The sequence below is a fragment of the Ammospiza nelsoni genome, chromosome 4 (genome assembly GCF_027579445.1).
Source record: "Ammospiza nelsoni isolate bAmmNel1 chromosome 4, bAmmNel1.pri, whole genome shotgun sequence".
Taxonomy (NCBI): Eukaryota; Metazoa; Chordata; class Aves; order Passeriformes; family Passerellidae; genus Ammospiza; species Ammospiza nelsoni.
The window spans coordinates 27,315,705-27,340,569 of record NC_080636.1 but is presented as its reverse complement, the minus strand read 5'-3'; the positions used below and the strand labels follow the sequence as shown (position 1 = coordinate 27,340,569).

The 24,865-nt window shown below is 42.2% G+C and overlaps 1 protein-coding gene across 3 annotated transcripts in view; it reads left to right on the top strand.

Annotated features, from left to right (window-relative positions):
- The first annotated feature begins 1,096 nt into the window (after nucleotides 1–1,096).
- LNX1 (ligand of numb-protein X 1) overlaps nucleotides 1,097–24,865 on the top strand; it is a 65,231-nt gene continuing 41,462 nt past the window's right edge. Inside the window, exon 1 of one of the 3 annotated variants that reach the window (XM_059470146.1) lies at nucleotides 1,097–1,494. In XM_059470146.1, coding sequence (XP_059326129.1) covers nucleotides 1,109–1,494 — 386 coding nt within the window. In that variant the 5' untranslated portion in view covers nucleotides 1,097–1,108. Of the gene's footprint in view, nucleotides 1,495–5,242; nucleotides 5,415–24,865 lie in introns of those variants that run through there. The other 2 variants (XM_059470144.1, XM_059470145.1) reach the window with 2 other exon arrangements.

The following is a 24,865-nucleotide window of genomic DNA, read 5'->3' as shown; positions in this document are numbered from 1 at the left end:
TAAGATTTACATTTTCAAGCAAGAGCAGTAATTAGGCCATTGCATATTTTATATCTTCATGTTTATTTTCAGAGTGGTGTATCAAAATAAGCATAGAAGTAATGAAACATAAGTGCTCCAACAAGCAGTTGGGGTTCATCAAGTAAAAACTACAAATTACTCTTTGTTTTTACTGCCACCCACAGAGTTTACATCTTTAAAATACCAGCAGGCAGGTGTTGTGGCCAGAGCTAATTGGGTTTTTAGCTAGGGACATACTGAGTTTCTGTATGACAAATTATAAAGGGAATAGGCAATACACTACTTAGCATTGTGCTGTGGACTACAGTATGCAAGATGTTAGGTTCTTTGCAGAGCAAATTAAGTTTTGAACTGATTATGCTGCTGCAGACGGTTATAACTGTTTGGCTGCAGGCAGGCAAACTTCAAATGCAGGAGTCCAGGTCCATTGCTGCTGTAGTATGAGAATGGTCTACAGGGCCCCAAGCTCTAAATTCTCATGACCCAAATTATCCTGCCTCTGGCTACAACACAGTGTTTGTATGCTTGTGTGTATTAGGTGAAGCTGCTGCTCTCCCTTGCTGTGCTGAACAGGCAATTTGGCCAGCAACCTTTATTCTTACCTGTATTTCTGCACACAGTCTTGCAGTGTTTGCCCACACACAATGCTACTTTTCTGGCAGAAGTAATGTGGCCACAAAGTCATCTGACTGGAACTGCAATTATATGCCAGTTTAAGGTTTTCAACAATTAAATGCCTGTAGTATTTCTCCCTATTTTGATATATTTCTTTACTACGAAAGTATCTGTGTAAATTAAGTTAGATTTATGAGAAAACATGTCCCTGGAGTTAATTATCTTTTTTTTTTCTGCCCCCTTCTTTGCTTCACTCTCCCATTCCACAGACACAATCCTTTCCTAGTACCTGATATGTACTTCATATCCAGCTACATACTGCAAGTATGCTAAGGAAACAGAACTCAGAGCATAACCCTTTGGCTTTCCTCCCCACAGATCTAACGGCACACCAGCCTTGCTACAGCTCTCACAAACAGAAAACGGGTTGGGTGTTCCCACTGCCCCCTTTTGAATTGCATCAATTCAGATTATGAGCCAGAAAGAAGAAGAAATGGAGGACAGCTCCCTGCCACTCTGTGTCACCTGCGGCCAAGCGCATCTACCGGAAGAAAACCACTTGTACAGCTACACCGAAGAAGTGGATGATGATCTGATATGCCACATTTGCCTGCAACCTTTGCTTCAGCCATTAGACACGCTCTGTGGTCACACCTTCTGCACAGCCTGCCTTACAAACTTCCTTGTGGAAAAAGACTTCTGTCCCATGGACCGCAAGCTTGTGATTCTCCAGACGTGCAGGAAGTCCAGCATACTAGTGAATAACCTCCTGGACAAGCTAATGGTTAGCTGCCCTTTCACAGAACACTGCTCAGAGGTCGTGCAACGTGGTCACCTTGAACAGCATTTCCAAACCCAGTAAGTTGTTGTTGATAGATGCTTTTTCACTCCTTTTATCTTGCAGAGGAAAAAATATCTTCAATTAATACCAGTCAAAATAGACAGTTAATGTAAAGAAAGAGTTGTTTATTTCACTCCCAATGAACACAGCATCATTAATTTTGAGCTGAATTTAGTCCATTTATAGTCCAAGATATAGGCTATATCTTACTCCTTTTTTTAGAATCAAATGCATCAATGCATGTAAGGTACTTCATGCTATTGTTAGAAGTTCTGGGTGAATACTTTGTGGTTAGCTGCACAATGACAATGTGTATGTAGTCCAAAGAGATCTGCATGTTTTGGGAAGCTGAACTATTATAAATATTTTAATAGCACATTAAAGGTTTTATAATTGCCCTTTCTTCAAACATTTTTTGAATCACAAATGACCTATATGAGAAATAGAGCAGAAAATATTCCAGTTTGGTATTGGTCTTTGAACCTGAGTGCTCCCTTTTTCCAGGTGAGCACTTACCCAGGGCACCATGGGGCTCACAGAGAGACAGAGTCTGGAAATCTGGCTGGACTCCCTCTCCAGCCTTATCCCTCCTGAGGTAGCCAGGAGCCCCTCCATCCTGCCTCTGGGAGAGACCTCCCCAGGGAGCGGTTTGGTTCCTCTGCAATGAGAGAATGAAATGATTCTCTGTTTTGCAGAGTAAAAGCATGTGCTGCTGCTTTTGTCTTGCATGTTCTGCCTTTTGTAAAGAAGGCAGAAAGGTAAAGAGGTACTTTCAGGGCTGTGATTTCTGATAGCAGACTAACACTTTGGCATAGTCTGCGTAACAGCACCTCAGGTCTGAGGAGAGAGGGGGTCTAAGATGTGCCCTTTTCTGTGAGCTGTATCTATTACCCAAAATTAATTCCCCTGAAGTTTGTAGGTGTAAATTGCGTTGCTAGATGTGTACTTCTGCACGTGCAACATGAAGGAGGAGGCAGCACAGGGCTGCAGACTGTCCTGCACAGACATGGCCGTACTGAGGACAAGAGCATGGCTGGTGAGCAGGCTGATGAGCCAGAGGGTGGAGGTGTGCTCACACAATGCACCCCTCACAGCCTGCAAGCCTACAACCAGAAATGGCTCTGCAGCCTGCCCTTCAACATGTCCTCATTTGCACTGGAGACCTCATTTCCTGGATTCCCACTAGGAACTTATTCACTTGAAGATACTCACTGAGTTATGGTATCCTAACCAACCAAAAATGTCATGATTTTGCAGTACTAAAACAAAAAAAAAAGCTCCACAAACTTTAGCAATGGGTTTATTAATCCCTTGTGAAGGTCATGAAACCATTTTCACATGCTGGAGGTTTGGTGTTTGTGGATTTGGGTGCCCTTGTCCCCACATTTCTGGACCTGGCTTTCCCTGTGAGGATGCCTGTGGCTCATGGTGCAAGAGGCAGTGGCAGCAGGCCCCAGCCCAGGCCAGCAGTGCTCTGGGAGTTCCATTGTGTGTGGCTAAGGGGACAAAATAACAGAGTTACTCATAATTTTATGTCTTAGGTCAGTACTTCTCTAACAGGCCTCAAATGTTCATTTCAACAGAAATGCAGGTAAGGGGACTATCAGTCTTCTGTGAGCTGCTGTCACTGAAATTATTTTTCTCTACATATTCCAGCCACAAAATCTTGAACCCCTAGTGCAAATGCCATTTCCCTTTGCTATACCTATAGCTGAATTTAATGTGATTTAGACCTTCCTGCTTGTCTTCATTTTTTTGACATGATGATGTTGTGGCCATAAAATGAGCAGGTCACCCATTCCCAATTTACCCCCAACCCCAATAAATAAGCAAATTGAAATATTGGGTTTTGCATGGAAGCCACACAGCTAGCACAGCTTCTGATTTCTAGTGTTGATTTTCCTACGTGGATATGTGCAAGTCACTCCAGTGTCTTAGTTTCTTTTCCTTAAGGTGGTAGTAAAGGGACCGTTCACTACATATCTTGCAGAATTGCATTGCTATAAACAATGACTTGGTCCTGTAAAGGCCTGGCAAGTTTTATTCTAGCACTTCCTTTTGAATGTCAGTGGCTTGGCCTGGATCTTCCCCTCAGGATCCTCAAGATCCTGTGCTTCTGGCTTGCTTGGCCTGAGCCCATGCAGAGATAGAAAGAATTGTCTCAGGAGTGTATTCCCAACATCTCTTGCAGTTGCCTCTTGCCTGTGTCAGGTTTCCTGCACCAGTCCCAGGTTTGCAAACCCCAGGAGCAGAAGGCTGGAGAGATGCAGTAGGGTCTTCCTACCCTAAGGCCTCTAATGTAGGGTAGTACAAAACATTGCTACATAGGCTGGACATTTTTTGTCTTTCTACTCATGACATGGCTTTTCTTTCCTCAGAATGGTTGGGAGTGCTGAGTTACCTTAAGGCCAAAGGGCAGAGTCAGGAGAATAGGAAACCACAGGGAACTTCTGCTGTGGGGGTTTCAGCTTTACAGGGGACAGGTACTGCAACGCCACTAGCATTCCCACTTGAGGGAAGAAATAGGAAAGAACATTCTGAGTGATCCCTAAAGGTGGACTTCTACATCCTTGTTCTTGCAGATGCTGCACAGTACCTTTATTTTCTTTAAGCACAGCATTAATTAATTATCACCTAAGGTATGTTATGCCTCTGCCTAATTTAATTGTTGGAAATGCAGAAACCTCTCTTGCCACCCCATCTCCAATTAATGGCGAGGAGGAGAATGTTGTGCTCTGTCATGCCCAGGGACAGATTAAACAGACTGAGCTGATGCTGTTCTCTTTAACTCTTGTGAGTCAGTAGAGGGAAGGGAAAATGTGTGATTTTGCTAATTAAAAATACAATAATAATCATAAATATTTGGTGTCTGCAATAAGAACAGTTCAGAGCCCACCTGATATCTCCAGAGAACATTATTGTGTTGTCAGTGAATAAATAAAAGTAGACTCTGCTAGGATCACCAGGGTGGTCAGCAGTCCTCACATTACTTGCATTATTCAGGTTCAGACCAGTCCTGGTTCTCAGAAAGAAAACAAAAATTTGCCTTGATCAGAGATGAGGTCACTGATGGGACAAGGTGAGCTTGCTGTTTTATGCTTTTTAATTGATGAGAGAACTTTACCATTTTTTTAAAACACTGGTTACCATGGAGCAGTCAACTGAAAGCATCCTTATTTAAAATGTTTGCTCTTGCATCCTTCAAAAAAACCCTGAGAAGCGACATGTCCTTGTATTATTACAAGATTTATGTTTGTACAAAAACATCTGGCCGGATTTGGGGAATTCAGACTGAGATGCAAACAGCCAGCAGTTGGCTGTGATCTTTTGCAGCGTTTTACTTTAAAAAGGTGTGGTCTTCTGATATCGCCTGCTACAAAACTCCACAGGGGGCATTTTTTCCCCCTCCTTGTCAGACAGCTACACCCTTCTGTGATGCAGTTTAGCTCGTAACCCATCTGCTTGTGGGCAGTGATGTAAACATACCAGCTGCCTCTGAAGAACCACTCTGAATCCTGCAGGAGGCAGGTCTCTTCCCCGAGCATCGCTCTCCTCTGCAGCATAAGTCACTGTCTCGCCAACCACGCTGTGCTGTCCCTAAACCCTCACATCTACCCATCTGAGAGTCAGATCGAGTAATCCTCTTACAGGTCAATGATTTTTGCAGTGTAGCTTCGTTTAAGGGATTTAAGCTCGATTCATAATGTGCTACCATTGCGTTGAAATGGAAAGGCTTGCTTAGAAGGGGCTTGGCTGGCACGAAAGCTTCTCGTGGTGTGTCCCACCAGCACAGAGAGACAGTGGGAAGGAGGAAACCTAGCAGCAGTGCCAGCACTGCACTGAAAATGAAGGCTCTCCTGTTACTGGTCCTACCTTGGCTAAGTCCTGCAAACTACATAGACAATGTGGGCAACCTGCACTTCTTGTACTCCGAGCTGTGAGTACGCACAGTCGCGCTGGCATCGTGCTCTCTGTCTGTCTGTCTGACCCGAGTGGCGGGAAGGGGCTCACCATGAGTGTCGGGGGTCTGTCTGCCTGTGTGTCTGTGCCTGTGCATACGTGTGAAGAAAATCCTGCAACCTCTTGCCAACAGCTTCACACCGTGCTGCTTCCCATCCGGAGGGCTAATAATAGCAGTACGTCCCCATTGCTTTCTGCCTTGGAAGCAGCTGAGACGTACTGAGTGAAGCTGCTTTCTCCCTTATCAACTTGTTTTTCTGTGCTGTTGTTTTAGGTGTTCGTTGGTTTGGGGTTTATTTCCATTTCCTAGTCCGTGTTTTTCCTTTAGTCCTGTAAATAGCCTTGTGGGGATCTGGGTATAGGGGAGGGCATGAGGATAGACACCCCCAGTAGAGCACTGTCTGTGTACATGCATAATGTTCTGTGTGTAAAGCTGCATGCCTGTAGCAAAACGCTGAGAAGCCTTTCACCAGAAATAATTCACTTGAGACAGAAGAGAATTTTCCCGTATTTCTGGTTTTGCCTACAGCAGAATGTTATTTTTTCTGTAAAGCAAATTTAACTGTAGCAATCCATTCATATATCTTCATGCTTTTAAAAATCCCACCTCAAACGACCCCATAGCTGGTCTTTCCAAACCATAAAACAAATATTCTATGGTATCTTCTGTAAATGTTACTACTTTAATTTGTGCTTGAATGTTATTGTACTAGTTAGTGGAGCTTTTATGACTAGAAATAGCTATTTGCTTCACTATGTTTTCATTAATTACGTGTTGTTTGTATTTTAACAAATTGTCAACTTTCAAGATTTTCATTGAGATAACGAGTGAAATGTCTAATTCTCTCAAAAATAAAAAATGACTGTATTATGCCTACAGTGGGAATATTTTAGTAACAGTTGTGATTAGTACCAAAGAGACTAATTTTCAAATTATTTTGTCTCTACTGTCAGACAAAAATAGCAGTGTTTTGCAGAAACACAAAGTCCCCTTTTAAAATCCTTGTGTGATGTGCATGGCAACTATTAATAATTTAGTCACACTGCGTACAACAGCTTAGGATTTCTGTATGCTGTAGGTGTTTTTAAACATTTAACAAATCTAGTGTTGAGGGTTGCAGCTATGTCCTCATTTTAATTTACTGGCATTTTGTTTAAGAATGTTAATTTAAAAAAAAAAAACAAAACCAAAAAACCACGAACAACAAACAAACAAAAAACAGTTAAGCCAAGCAGGCTACAGGAGCAATCAAGCTCAAAACAGGGCAGATGAACACTTATAATGGAAACAATGGCATCTGGGGCATCTAGTTTCCAGGAAAACAAACCAATGAGATTAATCAGAGCACAGGCACAGATGCAGCCTACTTGCTTTTCTTGGGGAATTCAGGTTCACTGAGTCTCCCAGGATAAAGGGCTATGATGTACGTAGCTATTCATCTCTTATTTATTTAGCCTTCTAACCCACAGAGATGTTAGTTGTGCTGAATGTCTGCAGTTGTTCTAATGGAGTGGGTGGGTGTGGACTGGGGCTTGGACGTGCATCTTCAGTTGTCAGCAATGGGAGGTGCACATCCCCTCTCCAGCACCCAGCCCTGGATGCTATCTGGCATCCTGCTGCCAGGAGCCCCTGCTCAGGGCCTGCCACACCACTCTGCCTCTGGCCAGGGCAGCAGAAAGTGGGATTTACTGGGGCTGACACAACCCAAATGGGCACCAGGCAGTTTGACCTCCTTTCAGGAATTTCTTCTCTTCCTCCACGTGTATGTAGTAGAAGAGTTATCTCATCATCTCTGGCTGCTGCTGGATGCTGTACAAGGCATTGATATACTAATCAGTGGGATGGATTCAAGGTCCTTTCTAATAACAGCAGTTGAAAGAAAAAGAGAAATACTGTTTTCAGTCCTGTTTAATCAGTTTATACAAGTGTTATGACCTACAGGTTGCTTCTTCAGTTGGTTGGGCACTGCTCAGGCATTTTTAATGCAGTTTTATGAGTGAAACAGAAAAGCCACTGGTGTCCAGGACAGCCTGACACTCAGGGGCATGGGTTAACTTTTGCACCCTAAACAAGCAGCTTTGTAAATTTTTCCCCACAGCTGACTGAAGAGTCCCTGCTGTGTGTAGTGTGTCTGATGGCTTTCACCATGGTTACACCTGCTCGGTGTGCTGTGTCTGATGGCTTGCACCATGGCTCAAAACTAGACCATAGTAGGCAGAAAGCATTTTTTTCATTATCACACTATCTTTGGTTGCTGACGAGTACAAATGCTGGCCTCAGTCAGGACTCATTATTTTCTTGGCTGTCAGCCACCAGAAATACCAGCTGAGGAGGAAGAGTGGGATGATGGGTTTGCTAGCAACAAGGAAAGAGCTGTAGGACAGTGGGGGATGCAGTTACCATCACTGGTGCTGGCACAAGAGGAAGACTAAGAGTGCTGGGATTCACACTGCCCTCTCTCTCACACAATCCATCTCTTTCCTTCTACTCTGTTCAAAGGTTATGTTATTTGTATTGCATTGCTGAGGTTTGCTTTAGTTCCAGGGCATTTTTGTTCCTAAATGTGGAATAGGCTACTTGGAGAATAGGGATTACAGCATAGCACAAAACCCATCTGGAGAGGCAGATCCTGGAATCCAGCTAAGAAATAAAGAGATTTTAGGAGATTTGAAGAGGAGAAATTAACTTGGGGAAAGGCTGTGCCAGACCTTTGCACTTCAGCTAGGTGCCACACAGATGGAAAAGGGAGGTGTGTGGATATGTTGTAGTGGCACTTTATGGAATAGATGTTGGGTGCCACTATTTTTAGTTTTCTGTTAGCAGTCTGATAATTACAGGTATTCACAGGAAGCAAATACATGTCCCCTGATGTTGTCACCTGCACTAAAACCACTTCCCTGGCTATTGTCTGTTGTTCTTCCCTAAGCGCAGATATTGACACGCATGTTGTTCCTGTCCTTGCTCTTTGCCAAATCATGAAGAGCAGCATGTGGTAAGCCAGGGTTCTCCCTTTTGAGGAGAAGCCCATGGAAACATCTGACAGAAGAACAAGAGAAACCTATGAGATCTACCTTGAGGGATCTCTGGGAGATGGGGGGATGTAGCCACACAATGTCTCGCACCATCGTAAGGGTATGCTTGGGTGTTGAGGAAACCCTACCCCAGGATCCATGCCTTCTTCTTCATATACCTGTAAAGACTTGGAAAGGCATCTGCTCTCTTTCTTTCTTATTTAACATATCTTTAGAGAGGAAATACTTGCCCCAGCATTCTTTTGGGTTGAGGTATGTTATTCCCTCCAGTTAAAAACATGGCGTGTGCATGGAGAGGCAGCCTGTGGTCACTCTGAGGAGGCTTTCCTGCGTGTGATGACCTGGTGGCGCTGCTCACACCATTGCTACCCCTCTTACTTCATAGGACAAGCTCTGCAGCAGGGTATTCCTCAATACAAAAAGTGCAGGACTTTCTGCACCTTTAGCTCAAAGGGCACTTAGCAATAAAACTGAGGGGAGGGAGGTTGCAAGACTGGGCAGTGAATAACCTCACCTTGTCTCCCTAAGGACGTCAATGACATGACAGCCTGGGGTGCTGTCCAGCCTTATCCCAGCTCAGTGAGTGCCCGCGTGGTGCCGGGCATTGCGTGTGCCCAGCACAAGGGGAGTCCTTGGCAGCCACTCCTGCTGGCACTCCTTCCCTCCAAGGATTAAACATCTCCTGGCCTTGGTCCCTGCTGGTAATACATCAGCTACATCTACCCCACTAATCTCAATCAAGCCATTGTTTTTTAAAATCTTTTGTCTGTTAGGTGGAAATGTACAACCTACTCTCACGTGTGGAAAAAAGTACTTTATTTTTTTATTACCCTTCTTGAGTTTTGCATGAAACAGTCAAAGTAATCTCACCAAATTAACTGGATCCAGTTTCCCCATATAACTTATACAATAACTACTCTCTTAAATTTGAAATCAGCACTTCGGGCTGGAATAACCAGTAAAATTTAGTTTCTCTGTTTATTCAATTTAAAAAGAAGAGATGCAGGTGGCAGCTGTCTTCTAGTGCCATTGAGCACATCTTTTTTATGGTAAAAACAGTGAGATGCACTCTCCCAGCCCCCTTACAGCACTGAACTCTGCAGCCAACTTTAATTCCTATTCAACTCAGTGGGGAAACTTGTGTCTGTCTTCAAATCTATCCTTGTAAAATATCCTCCCCACAGAGAGGCTGGGGAACACTCATGACAATTGCAATACTCATGACAAAATTGATAAGCCTGGAGCACCTTTTGGGCTCATGTGTTAGTCCACTGCAATAACCACATGTTGGCCTCCTTATTCTGTGCAAAGCTGTGTTTATAGAAATCTGTGTCAAAGATAAAGATAAACTGTGAGGTTAATTAAAGCTGAAAGTGCTGGAAATCAAGGCTTGACTGGAAACATTCTTGAATAACAATATAAATGATATGTTTAGGATATCTACATTAAATAGCCAGGACAAAACACACTGAGATAAAATTCAGAGGGTCTTTTCCAAGATGTTAGAATTGGAGGTCTCTTGGAAAGCAAAGCTGAGGTGAATTAAAACAGAAAGGCACGAGTGTGTCATGGGCTACCATTAGCTCCATCCCTGTGCTACAGCTTCACAAAGGGGCCAAACATAGAGTTGGTTTTCTTTCAGAATTCTGAGCTCTACCTCAAAATCTCCAGCAATGACCTACTAGTGCGCCTTTCTCAGCCTAGTCCGTCACTGCAGTTAGTCTCACTCCTCTTCACCTTCTCTCTCCCTTGCCCTTCTACTTCTCTCCTCTGCCTCATGCCTCTTCTGGTCCTTAGCTTTGTTTATTCCCCTCCTCTGTCTCTGTTGTGTTCCTTTGTACTTCCAGCCTTTAGATTTCCACAGGAAAACTTGAAATATTAGTGCAAATAAGGCCAGAAAGCCTCTAAGTAGAATCTCATGTAGGTGAACTGAAAATATGCTGTATTATTGTTAAAAGTACAAAAAGAGTTGTAATCTAAACTCTTAGTATTGAAGTGCCCAAACAGAATTTTCTAAATATATTATGTTGCATTCAAGAGTGTTTTATGTTAGCGTTGGGGTGCTGCAGAAAGCTGTCATTTAATTGACTGTAAATGTCTGGGCCTGGTCACTCTTCAGCCAAAGTTTAATTGCACCCCTTTGGCAGCACAGTGGGGTCTGGGTTCTGCCCTACCTTCTGCCACCCTCTCACAGAGATGGTACCTCTCCCCACCAGCGCATCCCTCCTGGCTTCTCTGCACAGGTTAGAGAGGGCTGAGTTTTTGTATGATTAAGTGTTACTGGTTAGCATTTTTTCCCCAGCGCTGTGATTCTAGGTTCAGAAATAAATTTGTCTAGGACAGCTCCAGAAACCAAAAACCCCATGAGAGTATTAAGAATTTGTAGGTTCTGCCTGGGAATTTTGTGTATAAGGAAAATTGGCATTTTAGTTATAGACTGAGAAAGATCCTGCTTCATATCCTTCTATGCATGCAAAAAAGTTACCTTTACTCCAATCACAGCTACCTACACACACTTGAGATCAGAATTAGACCTTTTATTCTTCTGGGTTGTTTTCTCAAGGCTTCTCACACCTTTGGAAAACGCTGACGTTGGCCTGTGTCAATCTCAACAAACACATTCTGTTGCCAAAAGTAAAACCTCAGCCAGCCAAAAAACCACTAAAACCCTGCCAAGATGGAAAGGCAGTGCAACAATTATGGTTGGCAGAAAGGTTTCTTTTCATGAATGACTTATGTCTCAATTATATTTGATTTTTCTGTAAATTGCTCATAAAAAGGTGCTTACATGCAAAAGAAAGGTGCTTACAAGGCCCATGTAACAGGAGCACAGAGGGGTCAAACCTTTACCCCACTTGGAGGCCAACTCACAACAGGCAATCCACTTTGGAATGGGGACCAAAGAGGGCAAAGCACTGAAGGTCTGGTGGGGAAGGAGGGAGGAATGAGGTGGTGGGAGTTGCAGGAGGCTGGTGCTCACTCACAAGCAGCAGATTCCCATTTCTTGCCCGACATTCAGCCGCACAGGCCGTATGCTGCAAGTTTGGCCAACCTCCGCATCTCTCTGACAATTAACCTAGTTTAACACTGGCACTGGCAGCATGACAAGGATATTTTTCCTTGAGCTATTTCTCTGACAAATCTGCCAGAACTGGGCTGTCCTGCAACGTGAGGATAAGCACTGCTCTTGCAGGGCTCTTATGCCTGTCATAGCTTAAATCCTGCTCTGAATAATGGTTCTGAGATCAGCCCCAATGCAGCTTGTTACACTCTAGGGAAGCAGACTAGCAGGTCTGAGGGTCTTCTTGGATATCTTTAACACTCTTGACCTTTTGGGGAAATCTGCCTTTAAGGTCCCCAGTCCACAGAGTAGCCAAGTGCATTTCATGACCTTCTCCATGATGGGAGCTATTTTTCAGGAACTAGAACTGATATTCTGCATCTTGGCATGTGACAGCATGTCTGAACTGCCTCCTGGAGCCATGCAGTAACTGGGTGCACAAGGATGCCAGAAGCACAGGACACAAACCCAGAGGTTTTGTAATAACATCGCCAGCAATGTTGGACTAAGAACTGCCTGTGTTGCAGCGTGCAGGTGACTGCCTGGGGCTTCCCCTTTCAAAAGAGGGTCCAGGCTGGTCCCTCTATGTTGAGCTGGCATCTCAGTGGGGGTGTCTGTTAGTCAATGACATGTCACATGTCATGACTAAACCCCCACTACCACCAAAGAATTCCTGTTTTGGATCTGAACTCTATTTTGGGGTTAAGAAAGTGAATTGCTTTTACAATGTCTTAAAAAGCTGAAGGAACCCCTTGGCCTCAGCCAAGTTGCAGCTGGTAAAGGCTGCATTTCACTAGTGAATCCTTGGGCTCTCCCTAGAACATGCTTTATCCATTCATTTAATTTATTGATTGACAACAGATTTTGAATACTGAGCAAGGCAAGTTCAGCAGCAGCCCAGTGAAACAGCTGGAGATTTCAACAGATGTACAACTTTTGCACAAAGAAAAAAATTCTGTAAATCATCCATAACTTTTACATGGTGTACAATATTTCCTCCCCATATGAAAGAAAGTAGGCTGACTGTAACAGCGGGCAAGTCAAGTCATACATTCAGAAAGTTTTTTTTGTCATTTTGGATGGATTTCTGCTGGCAGCATCCTCAAATTTTACTGATGAAGTCTTGTTGTTCTCAGCAGTGCAGGCAGACAACCAGATTTGTAACAATGACACATTGCCATTGGCTGTATCTGCTCCCATTCTCTCTTTTTATCAAGGCACTGGGCTTAGTGTAGAGAACACCTGGGAGAGGAGTTAGAAATCACTCCTCTGTTTTAATAGATTTGTCTTGTTCCATCAGGTTGCTGTGACACATGGTAAAAAGTAGGCTAAGACAAGATATTTGCAGTTGTTGGAGCCATCTTAATTTTTATTTGCTCTTCTACTAACTTACAGCATGTTATTTACCTGAATAAGGTAAAATAAGTGAATAAAATGCCTTTAGAGCTATAAATTTCAGCTACAAAATTCAATCATTAGTGTGTTACTTTGTAACTTGTTTTTCTCTCCTCATCTCTCTTGAAATCATGTTGGCAGGAAGCAAGTGTTTTAGATCAGCAAGTCATTTCATGTGCATGTATTGTGAAGCTTACGCTCTGTATTACGCATTGCAGTCCCATCATTCACTAGACAGTCTACAATATATTTTTAATGTAGAATTTCAATAATTTATCTACCTCTTAAATAGAAGGCAAGGGAAATCTGCTCCAAGGGTTGTATTCTCCTTTCTCCTCTGCAGAACTTAGTGAATGGATAAGATTAGTAGACTCATGGCCTGGGATTTTTGTGTTTTATTAAGAACAGACAGTACTAATTTTGAAAGCGTAATTCAGGTATTTTCTTTTCTTCTCCCATATGTGATAAGCATTACTGTTATATGTTATTTTTAACATCCAGTAAGCACTGGTGATATTCCACTGGTTTTAACTTTCCTTCCCATGTAAAAGGAGTAGTGGGATGGTTTCACAGAAATGTCCACAGAGACCTCTTCACTTGTGGGTTTTACAATTCAACAGTATCAAAGGTCAGAAATCATCCCTTGTGGAGCAGGCTTTTATGGAGAGGAGATGGGCCTGATTAACCAAATCTGTCCTGTGATCCATGGGAGACCATTGGAAGTAGAGTGTACTGTGCTGCTGCTATTATATGAGGATGTGTAGGTTGATATGGATGAGCAAGGCTGTTTCTCTTGATATGGATGAACATCTCCTGCCAAGAGACTAAATTACAGTCAAAAATAAGTGCTCTGTATGAAAAGCACATGTTGCAACTCAGCCCTTTGCCAGGCAGGTTTTGCTGTGGGAGCATAAATCCCAGGAGTTTGTTGTGGCTTGCCCTTGTCAGCTCCCAAAGGAGCATGACCTCTGGTTCTGATTTAAACAATTGGCACATCTCTCCTTCAATCATTACTACCTGGTTTGTTTTTACAGAGGGAAGATGGCACTGCTGGGGAAAGGATAAATAAGATTATTTTTCAAATGCAGTGTGTATATACTGGTGTTTCATTTTTTGTTCTTGGTGCTGCTATGCCTGAGGTTGTCATTGGGATCTGTTGAGGCGATGCAGAATTGAAAGTGTCAGTGGCTGCTACATTGCTCCCACCCAGGCTGTGATGGAAATGTTGATACATTAGTAAAAGTATTAGTAAATCAGTTTAGCTATGCTAAGAGGGTTCTGCCCATGGTATCTACTGCAGCCCATGCCTCCCTGCTGCAGCGTGGACCCTGCCATTAGATTGGCAGCATCTTGTGCATCCCACACGGCCCCCAGTGCTGGGAGCATGCTGTGTTCTCAGCATCTGCTTTCTACCTGCATTGTGCTGTCATGGGTCACAGATAGGGCCAAACAAATGTACTTTCCTTGGTGCCATGTCTGTCAATTTTCTCAGTGACCATTTTTAAGTGGCATTTAAATTTTGCATATCTTGACGAATTTTAGTGGACCGAATGTGCGCAGTTTCTAGCAAACGTGCTGCTTTCAGTTTCTTCCCTCAGAGGAGATTAAATTCCAGTACATTTTTTATTCTTCCAGGGCATGACTGTAATGAAGTTGGACAGTAATGGTTGCTGCATTTCACGTTTTTTCTGCTCTTTCCCCAGTAGCCTAAGTATCTGTAAGTTTGAAGGCACTTACAGTTATGGTTTTTGAGCTCAAAATAAATCAGAAGAGAACAGACCAAAACAGGACACAGCATCTAATAAGATATATTGTATAAATATAAACTTGCATTTAATATGTTGAGCTGAGAAAGCAAACAAATTAGCCTTGCAGATCTGCTTTTTCTATAATCTAGGTTCAAATAATAGTGAAGTGACCCAAGTGAACAAAAGAAATTCATGAGGGGAGGCCAAGACCAAGTAACCTTCTTCTGGAGATGATGAACTGTAATCCATACCAGATATTTGAAAAAAACATTTTCTCCTGTTCCATTTACCTCACAACAAAATGTCCTGTCCTCTTGTCTCCTTTTCTCACCTCTCCTCGCCAGCAGATGCTAAGTTGCATCCTTCACATTTTTGCTAACTTAGTATTTGCAGAGAGGTTAACAGTCTCCTTCTCAGAGACAAAATGCATTTCACAGGTTTGCTTTTTTTTAAGGGCTGCTAATTGTTGCTCCGATCTTCCTGTGCTACATGTCTCCTCTGTTTTTCAAATCTCCAGCAAACAGACGTTGACTACCAACACAAAAAATACCATAGTGATTTTATGCCCTGTGGTGCTTTGCAGCACCAAGAAGACTCCCAGCTGACAGTAAAAAGGGTTTAGCCTGTGATGAAAGTGTTTGCATGAATTTGTTTGCATGTTGGGTAAAAATAACAATTTACTCTTAAATAGGTGCTTATCTTTTTGCAGTACTACATAAACTCTCTGGACGCTACCTGCAAAGTACAAATTGGTTGCTTCTGCCCTATTTATCTTTTAAGAAAAGATGCAGTTTTGAGCTTTAAATAGGTTCTTCTGTGGGTTCTCTTGACAAAACTTGTAAAGCTCATTTAGTCTCTGTCACCACCAGTACCAGGCTGTGTTTTGGTTTCTTTGGCCATTTTCCATGTGACTGCTCCTGGCTACACTAAATCTTTGTCTTTCTCTTGCTTCCTCTCAATTCCTATTATATTATCTTGACTCTTGCCTCTCCCACACTTCTGTCCCACTAGGCTGAACTATACCAAAGGATCAGGGAAGTGTGGCTTTGAACACTGAACAGCATGACAGCAACAGGTTTCTTCTGTCTGGTAAAGGAGAATTGAACTGGTTTAAAAACATTAGGTGCTCTTGGGTTGAACTGCAAATAGAGATCACCAAATGTAATTTCAAAACCTCTTGAAGTTAGTGGGTTCAATCAATCAATTGATAGACACTTCTGCTGGGGCTGCACAAGCCATGTCCTCACTGTTGTAGTGGTGGCAAGACCCTGTCTGCATCTTTCTCTCATTTGTGTAATAGTGAAAGAGTCAGTGAAAGGATGATGCACTTGAATGTCTTGTCTTGTTGAAAGAGAGGAAGAAGATAAGAGAGAAACTGGCTGACTTGATCTGGCAAGGACCCTTGAGGTTGATTCCAGTTGTGCTGAAGACACCGAGCCATGTGCCCTCTATTACCCTGCACTGTTGCAGCACTGCGAAACTCTGAGCTGATTATGTTTCTTACTTTGAATTTATGGATTAATGTACGAGTAATGTATTGTGAATTTAAGCTGTAGAACTTAACTTCAGCAAAACATGTGGAGCTGAAGGCTAAAAGCAAGGAAATCTTTATGGGTTGACCAGATTTGCTAAGACTCCTTTTATACTACTTTCACTTCAGCAGTCTTGGTGAATTCTAAACATTTGTCTGTTAGACTAAACATGGGTTAAGGCAGACCAAGGAAATAGCTCAGTTGAAGAGCTGACATCTAATCAGAGTTTTATCAACTGATCCTCTGCCTAGTTAAATTACCATCTGGACTGAAGAGTTGCAAATTGTCCTACAAAACCCACTACGAATGGTGAGAATAAAACAAGCCAAAAAAAATAGGGGTCATAAGTTCTCTCCCTGTGTAATTCAATTCCTCTTGCTTAGTTGATTTTTTTAGTTCCAGAACCTTTTTCTAGTTGTTCTGTCTGCTATTCCAGTACTCAAACAGAGGATGCTATGGAAGAAGTTGCAAAAACAGCCCGATCAATGTGCTTGATTTTTGCCTCACTTAACTTAGTTCTATGCAGGTATTACTCCACTGACTTCAACAAATTACTCTCTTGAATTTAATTTTAATTAATTTGGAAGAAGACAGGGGTTTTCATACACAGGAAAACTTCTGCTTTTCACACCTATAGAGCAGAGAGATAGAATAGTAGAGATCCAAAGAAATATTTTTGAGAAAGGAGTGTCTAACCGCACTAATTTACACCGCGTGGTTTTTAGCAGAAACGGTAATTTAAAAAAACAGAACATCCCTTGAGGGCATGTGGGTGAATGAGTTGAAACAATATGAATAAAATGTCATGGACTCCAGCTTCTGCAATCTTTGTGACAACCTCTTCCTCCCTCAAAAAATACACACCCCTGTGTGGGAGATTTGTAAAACCTCAGACTTCACTTCTCCTGTCCCTTGTGACAATGGTAGTTGTATGACAACAGATCTTATAAAACAGTGACTTTTCTCATGGGTTTTTTGGGTTTTTTTTTTGCTTGATTGTTTGTTTATTTTTTGGTGGTTTTTTAAATGAAATTTGTCTCCCTGCATTAGCAAACGCACATTCCATTACTTTAACACTGACCAGAAAGTCCCTTTGGATAAGCATGTTTTCAGGAGAGTAGCAGGACTCGGGATAAAACAGTGACCCACTGCTGAATAATCAGATCTGCTGCCGAAGAGCCATGGTACAGAAAGGTCCCTGTTTGTCTCCAGCTCTGAAGTCTGTTAGTCCTTGTAAGGCCCGTGCATGCCACCACAGAAGGCTTCTAGGTGTTCAGGGGTGGACAGGCTTGCTGCCTGTCTTACAAATTACTGAGGAAGCTGTATGGCATAGCTATAGACTAAGGATTAATCCTGGTCCCCTCTCACCACCTCTCATTGACCACAGTGATGGGGATGAAGTAGGAATCAGTTTGACACATCCATTTCACCTCAGTGTGCCAGACATAAGGAAGCAGAGAGTTCAGGTTTGGTGTTCTTTTTCTGTTGACTGAAGGGAAAGTCTGGGCTTATGGTTTCTTCGTTCAAAATCTTCTGTGTGATTTTTTTCCTGATCTCCTGGCGGTGTCTGAGGGTGAGGTGAGTGTGGTACCACGTGGCACACCTTCCTCTATCTGTCCTCCCTCCTGGGCAGGCTGTGGACACAAAGGAGGGCAGGAGACAGCACATGTCCATCTGAGACCTGCTTTGGCTTGCTGCATGGGCATACACTGGCAGTACTTCAAAGCAACCTTGAGATGGTGTTTTGGCTCTGAAGGTGTGTGACTTCCTGCAGAACCCAGGAATAAACAGAATTTTGCTGCTTTCTTTCGGACAGCTGGCCCAAGGGGGCAGACACAAGAAGAGAGGTAGAGTCATGGGTATTACCTGAAATCCTCCTGGGACATTCTGTATATTAGGCCATGACTGAGCAGGAGAGGGCTCATATAGGGTTATCTCAGCTGCAGCCTCTACACTGAGACACAGCTGTGCTCTCCTTTATCTGAGAGAAACAGAGAAACTGGATGCTAAGTAATTTTATAATGTACGTGTCTGTTTTTCAAGTAGTGTTCACTATTTGGAAAGTTAGTCAGCCTGGGCTTCCTGAGCAAAGTTTTCAAGAAAAGCTTGAAACCATGTGAACCATCATTCTGGAACCACCTATTGTGCTTTATGACAGTAACAACTCTCTTGGCACCTTTCTTCCCCCTCCCTGACATTTCCACAAAGAACAGCTGTGCTGCTTACGGTCCCCTGTGCCAGGGAAGCAGTTGCTGATGTAATCCTCCCCTCCCTTCTGGCTGCTTTGCAAAGAGTGCTTCTTCCAGGTCTTCTGAAACAGTCACATTGCAGAGAAATGTGGTCCTCACCCTTTGAAGCTGTTGCTGAGTTCTCAGGTCCAGGCCTGAGCACAGAAGTTCAGGTGACTCCTGATTCTTTAGAAACATGTGGGTGCAGTGACATATTTAGTAGCACATCTTACTAAAGTCCTGAATTCTTTTGTGCTTTTAGAAGGTAAATGGGTGTTACTTTCATCGCCCTCTCCCTTTTTTGATAGAGATGCTGAGGGGATAAAGTGCTGTTCCTACAGTTAGGACTTTGTGGCAGTGCTTTAACTCTTACTGCTTTTTGTGCTATGGTAGTTTAAAGAGACAAAGCCTGTGTTGTGGGAGACATTGAAAAAAAACCGTAGTAAGCAAAAAGGACTTTTTATTACATATTAAACAAAGCAAACTTAGCAACTAGTTTTCAAGATGTGGCATACTGAGGGATAGACCCTGTTTCTCAAAGAGAGAGAGGCTTGACCAATGAGGCATTTGGTGTCCAGAAGAAAGGGTAGTGAAGAAAGGAAAGGACAACCACTTAAAAAGGTGGTTTGAACACACAGGAAAGCTAATCCCTAATAAAATTGGGTGTGAAGTGACAATACTGTTCTTATTCTAGGATAGCATCTCTGGTGAATACCCTTACTCTGGAATGGGGATTTCTCCAGGGAAGCTATTCTCAGATGTGTGTGTCTGTACATGTAATATACACAGTGTGCCTCAGGTATCATTCCACAAGCACCACAGTAATCATGTACTTCCCTGTTGCAGACAGCCCCTAGGAAGCAGCACCACCCCTGTAAGCTGAATGTGGTTAACCTTTGCAGAATACTTTGTACTCCATTTTTAAGGTCATCTCAATGCCAGTATCTAAGTTCTCAGAAAACCCTGCAACATGGTGCTGTGGCATCTTCAATTAACTTTTAAAGAAAAAGAAAATAATTTGTCATGAGGCTTTTCTGTTTACAATCACTAATTGTTAGGTATTTATTTACCTTTTTTCTTCCTCCTTTTCTCTCTACATTGCATTCTTAGAAACACACAATGCTGAGTATCTGGCTTTGCCCTTCAGGAAGCAAACTTGCTTCAGGGCAGTTAAGGAAGTTTCTCAGAAGTTGAAGATAGGTAAACTGCCAACCACAGGTCTAAGATTGTGAAAAATTACTACAGAAACCCATGTCTCAATTTATAATATAAATATTTAAATGCACTACAAATTTTGTTTAGTCTGTCTACCCAATTTTTTTTAAATCCTCCATGTCCACATCAGGCTAAGGTGCATATTTTGTAACCATTGGGAAATTATTCATTTTATCTGCTAGACTATTCTCTATTGTATGGCTTGTCAAGCCATCTGCATTAACAGCGTGCTGTGTTTATATTTACATGAAGCAAGTAGGATTTGTTTTATGTACGTCCCAGTCAGGGCTGCAAACATGTCCAATGCCCCCAGCATGGTGCTGTCCACTGGACACCAGTATGCACGTCCAGCTGCAGATCCTGTCTTTTGATGATGGTTTGGGTCACCTTGAGCGATGCCTTTGATGTGAAAATTAGCAGATGATGAGGCATGGCATAAGCATGCTGCTGGAAGTTAGATTGCCAGCTGCCTTCTGAAGGACCAGGGTCATCTCAGTCTGAAGAAGACAGATGCAATTATCCCTATCTCAGAGCTGATAATGAAATGACATAATTTCCAATGCCACCTTGGTTTTCCTTCAGGGAGTCCATCATTACTGCTAACAAGACCCAAGTCTACTTAAATTGTGACGTTAACAAAATCACAGCCTGGGCTGGAACAGCCTCGGGCACAGAGGCTGTCTGAGTCACCCAGATGCCACAAACTGTCACACAGAATTCACAGTTTGAATTCATTTCAGGACAGGCTGTCGCACAGCAGCCCCAACCCCTTTTGTGGGAGCAGCAAGGTCAGGCAGGATGTTCCTTCTAGGACAGCAAGAGCAAGGCCACTGCCCTGTATTACCCAGGGAAATGTAATTTTTGCCCATGCTCAAGGTTCAGTACTCCAAACCTGCTGCTCAGGCTTTCCCACCATGTTCTAGGTGCCCAGCTGTATGATGTTTATATTTTAAAATTGAAAGCAAGATTCGTCATTAGAGCTTGACTCTTGAAATTTCCAAGGCTGCAGTGTTGTAAAAGGGAAAGGAAACTGCAGCTTCCTGAAGAATATTTTGTATTTTTTTATTCTGTGTCCAGTACTTTAGTTGGATGAATACAAAAGTTGATGTGTTTTGTAATAGGACAGGATGAAGTGACTGCCTTTTATCCTGAAGAGGCTTTTCTAAAAATTCAATAATTAAGGAAAAAAAAGCAGAGAGAAAACATCCAGTATCTGAATGGAGCCTACAGGGAAGCCAGAGAGGGACTCTGCCAGGGACTCTTGTAATAGGACAAGGAGTAATGGGTACAAACTGAAAGAAGGAAAACTTAGATTAGGTATAAGGAAGAATTCTTTACTGTGAGGATGGTGAGATACTGGAACAACTTGCCCAGGGAAGTTGTGAATGCTAGCAGCGTTCAAGGACAGGTTGGACAAGGCCTTGAGCAACCTGGTCTAGAAATGTGTCCTTGTCCATGGAAGGTGGGGCTGGGACTAGATGGTCTTTTAGGTTCATTCTAACCTAAACCATTTTATGATCTTCTCTTATTTATACAATGCAAAAACAGCATGAAATCTGAGCAATTAGAGGTGACTAAGAAAACCTAAAGAAACACAAAACATCTGTAAACTAAGGAATATGAAGGAGCAACAGCATGAGAAAATTTGGTTTAAAGGAAGATACAGGGTAAAACTTGTTTACTTCTCCTACTTTTTTTTTTCACAGTGAGTACAATTGTTCACTGGAACAACATCACCAGGGATGTGGTAGAGATCCCATCACTTAAAGTTTTCAAGATGCTTAAAGTTAAAAACCTCAGATAAAAGTTTTATCACTCAAAGTTTCGGAGAGGATGCTAGATAATCTCATCTAGGCTTCCTCTCTCATGAAAGGTTGGACAACATGATCTGTTAAGGTCTCTTCCAGCCTTGGCTCTTCTATGATTTTATGGTACTTTTCTTTGTAAGGGGTACAACACATTTTGTGTTGGTAACATGGTACACACTTCTTTTGTCCCTAAGGTTGAATTCTTGCTTGCACTCTAATTTTTATGTTTTATTCCTTGATTCACCAGTTATATCCCAGTGATCTGAGAAAACAATAAACAATTTCCCAGAGAGGTTCTCAGCCCGTATCTGAAGCCTCTAAGGCCAATTCTTCAGCTTCAGACTAAGGGGCTTGTGTGGCTTGATGGTATTGCTAATCCAGGCTGGATTTAAAGGAGAATGCCTTTGCTGTGAACCTCTCTCAAATTCAACTGAAAAGCCACATCAGGCTCTGAAGCAGGACTCAGTTTCTCCCTCCCTCTGTGCAAGTTTTTTATTTGGATGCAGCAGTGGCCTACCTCTGGTTTAACTCACTCTCAGAATAAGCTTCAGCAGGAGGAATAGAACTCAGCCTAATCCCAACCTGAGTTTTAGTGGTTAGAGACTCCTGAAAACTGAGGTGGGATGCTGTGAGCTCCTTCAGCCTCCTCACCCTCCACTGTCAGTGGTCTGCATACAACAGGAGGGAAGCCACACCACTGCTCTCTTGGGTGCTTTCCATCATATTGAGCACAGCACTGCCTGTAGATGCCTGTCTGGGGAGAAGGGCAAGTGGACTGGGCTTTTTTCAAATTTGGGTAAAGGAATTCAGGTAAAAAGTATTCCTGATAAATCTATTATAAAAGCGTGTTCCAAAAAAAGAGAAATTTTCACAATTTTTACAGCACAAGTGAGCATTTCCTACTATGTGAGGTTTCAGGGGACTATAAACAACATTCCAGCCATGCTTGCGCTGTGGCTGGATTTGGACTTTCTGAAGCCCTTAAATGTTTTCACAGTGTGTGTTTATTTTAATGGATGGGTGAAATATCTCACTGAAATATCTCATATTCAACTGGGTGGAACCCATAAAACACAAAGAGTGAAGATTTTTGCTTGCCAAATGGGTCTGGGGGGATTTGTTCTGAAAACTGGCTTGGGTTGTCCCTCTGATCCACCCTCTTCTAATCATACAGGCAAAAGAGAAGAATGCAATCTAGTTTACTTATAGGGCTGATTTGGGTTCCTTGTTAACTATTAGACATCAGATTTTATAAGAATATGGGAAACATTTGTGACATTTCAAGAAGCTACTTAGTTGTACTGGCAGAGATGTTTGCTTAAGACTCAGCCAGGCATCTGACAGGGCTCTCTGTGGTTTTTCAACTGCTGAGGTGTGCTGAGACCTCCTTTTTTTGTGACCTTCCTTCTGAGGAAGCACAGATGTGTTTAGAGTGTGATATGTACCAGGATGTGTTAGCTGTATAATTTGGAAATCCATGCTGACCTAGAAGGGATCTTATGTGACTTTTGGGTCACAGTGGTCAGAGACAAATGCCACCAGAGCTAGACCTGTGAATGGTTGTCCACAGCATGTTCTGTGAATAAGATTCTGTAAGGACAGCATTTGTGATTTGCTGGATGCAGGTCCATTATTTCCTATGATTTCAGATTCCAGTGGAGAACACTGTAGTAAATCCAAGTCTTGGGTTGAAAACATCTTGAAACTGAACACAGTGTTCTCTTTCTATTATATCTAGAGGCTTATGGGCATGTGTTACTTCTCTTTGCCAACAGAAGTCTCACACCTGCTCTCAGTAGTGCTGGCTTGCTGAGTCTGTGACACAGCAGATATTGTAATTAGTTTTATTTTAAAAATAAATGCATGCTAAGTATATGTAAATACAAAGTTTCTGTCTGTCAGGCTTTTCTGTCTGTAGCTGCAAGAATTCGGGTTAAGCTGATCCTGTCAACCCTGTTAAAAACCAACCCCACTTGTCCCATTGCAAACATATTTTGCTCACTGCATCATACAGTTTTTATAGCATAGGTGGGGATAGTAGGAGGGGAAGACAATGCTGAGGTATTAAGTTCCAGGAGACTGGTTATACCTGTTGAAAATAATCCAGTGATCAAAAGACTGAACAATAAAAGTGAAAAACATGAGAACAATAAACATGAAAAGCATATGAGTCAACAGATTGAATGCTTATTCTTAATATTAATTATATGTGTACACACATAATTTGAAAAATGTAGTGTATTGGATTGAGAGTATTGGATTATGAGTATTGGATGAGTGTATTGGATATGAGAAAGAGCATTGCAGCGCCTCAAGAATTCGTTTGTCTTTGCACTTGTTATTTTTGTCACAGATAACCTGATTTTAGCAGCAATTTTTGAAGCTTTGTGTATATATGCTGTGATTTTCCCTAGGGTAATTTCTTAGTTAATGTTCTAAATTACGAATATTTTTAGTGATCCTGCTGCAGCTTTGTTATGTATGATCTCAATTCCTAATGTAAAAAGGTTGTATTATCATTATTTTATTAGTATGAGGCAAAATCAGTGGTCAAGATTGCTGGTTGAGTGCTAGTTTTTTGTGTGGTCTTGGATGGACTTGAAAAGCAGATATGAAACTCAGAGCTGCTCATGGCAGGTCTTGTGTTGCTTTCTAAATACCCAACTGATACACATTACTTGTGATTGCTCCCTTATCCACAACTTCTGTAGATAGAAGAATGTACAAATATTGCTAAGTACCTACATCTTTCATGAAGAAAACTCTCTTTCTAATTTTGTTTTCTCATTTTCCTTTGGAAAAAATGTTCAGGTTTGACTCTTGAAGTAGTAAAAGCTGAATCTTTAAGTATGTTTTTTAGGTAATGATACAATTCTGAAAAGCGATGAAAGCTCTTGGTAAAGCTTTCATCCAGCTCCACTTCTGCTGAAGTCAAGAGGAGCTTTTAGTACTTTGGTACTTTAATACAGCACTTGGACAAGATTAGTGGGTTTAAATAACGTATAATTTGTTGAATGTTGTAAGTATTACAAGCCATCAGCAAGGTTTACAGGCTCTCACCAGCTCACAACTGCTAGTCCCATGTGTCTTGTTTTTCACTCTTACTTTGCTCTGAATCTCCTAACCAAGTACTCACAGGTTTCTTGCTGTGTCAATACCTGGGCACCTACCAGGAATTAGAGATAGTGTGCTACTTCTGTTTTTCTTGCTTGTGTCAGCTGGTGTGAGTAGATTGCATGAGATATGTAGATCACTCTTTGGGAGCTTCAGTCTTTAATTAAGCTCAGTATAAATAAATATTGCTGCTGTTTTGTATCACACAAGATCACTCTGGTACTGTATGTCTGGCCAGTATCTTCTCTGTGATGACAAATGTTTGTTTAGGAGCAACATAGGTGAATTTGTTTG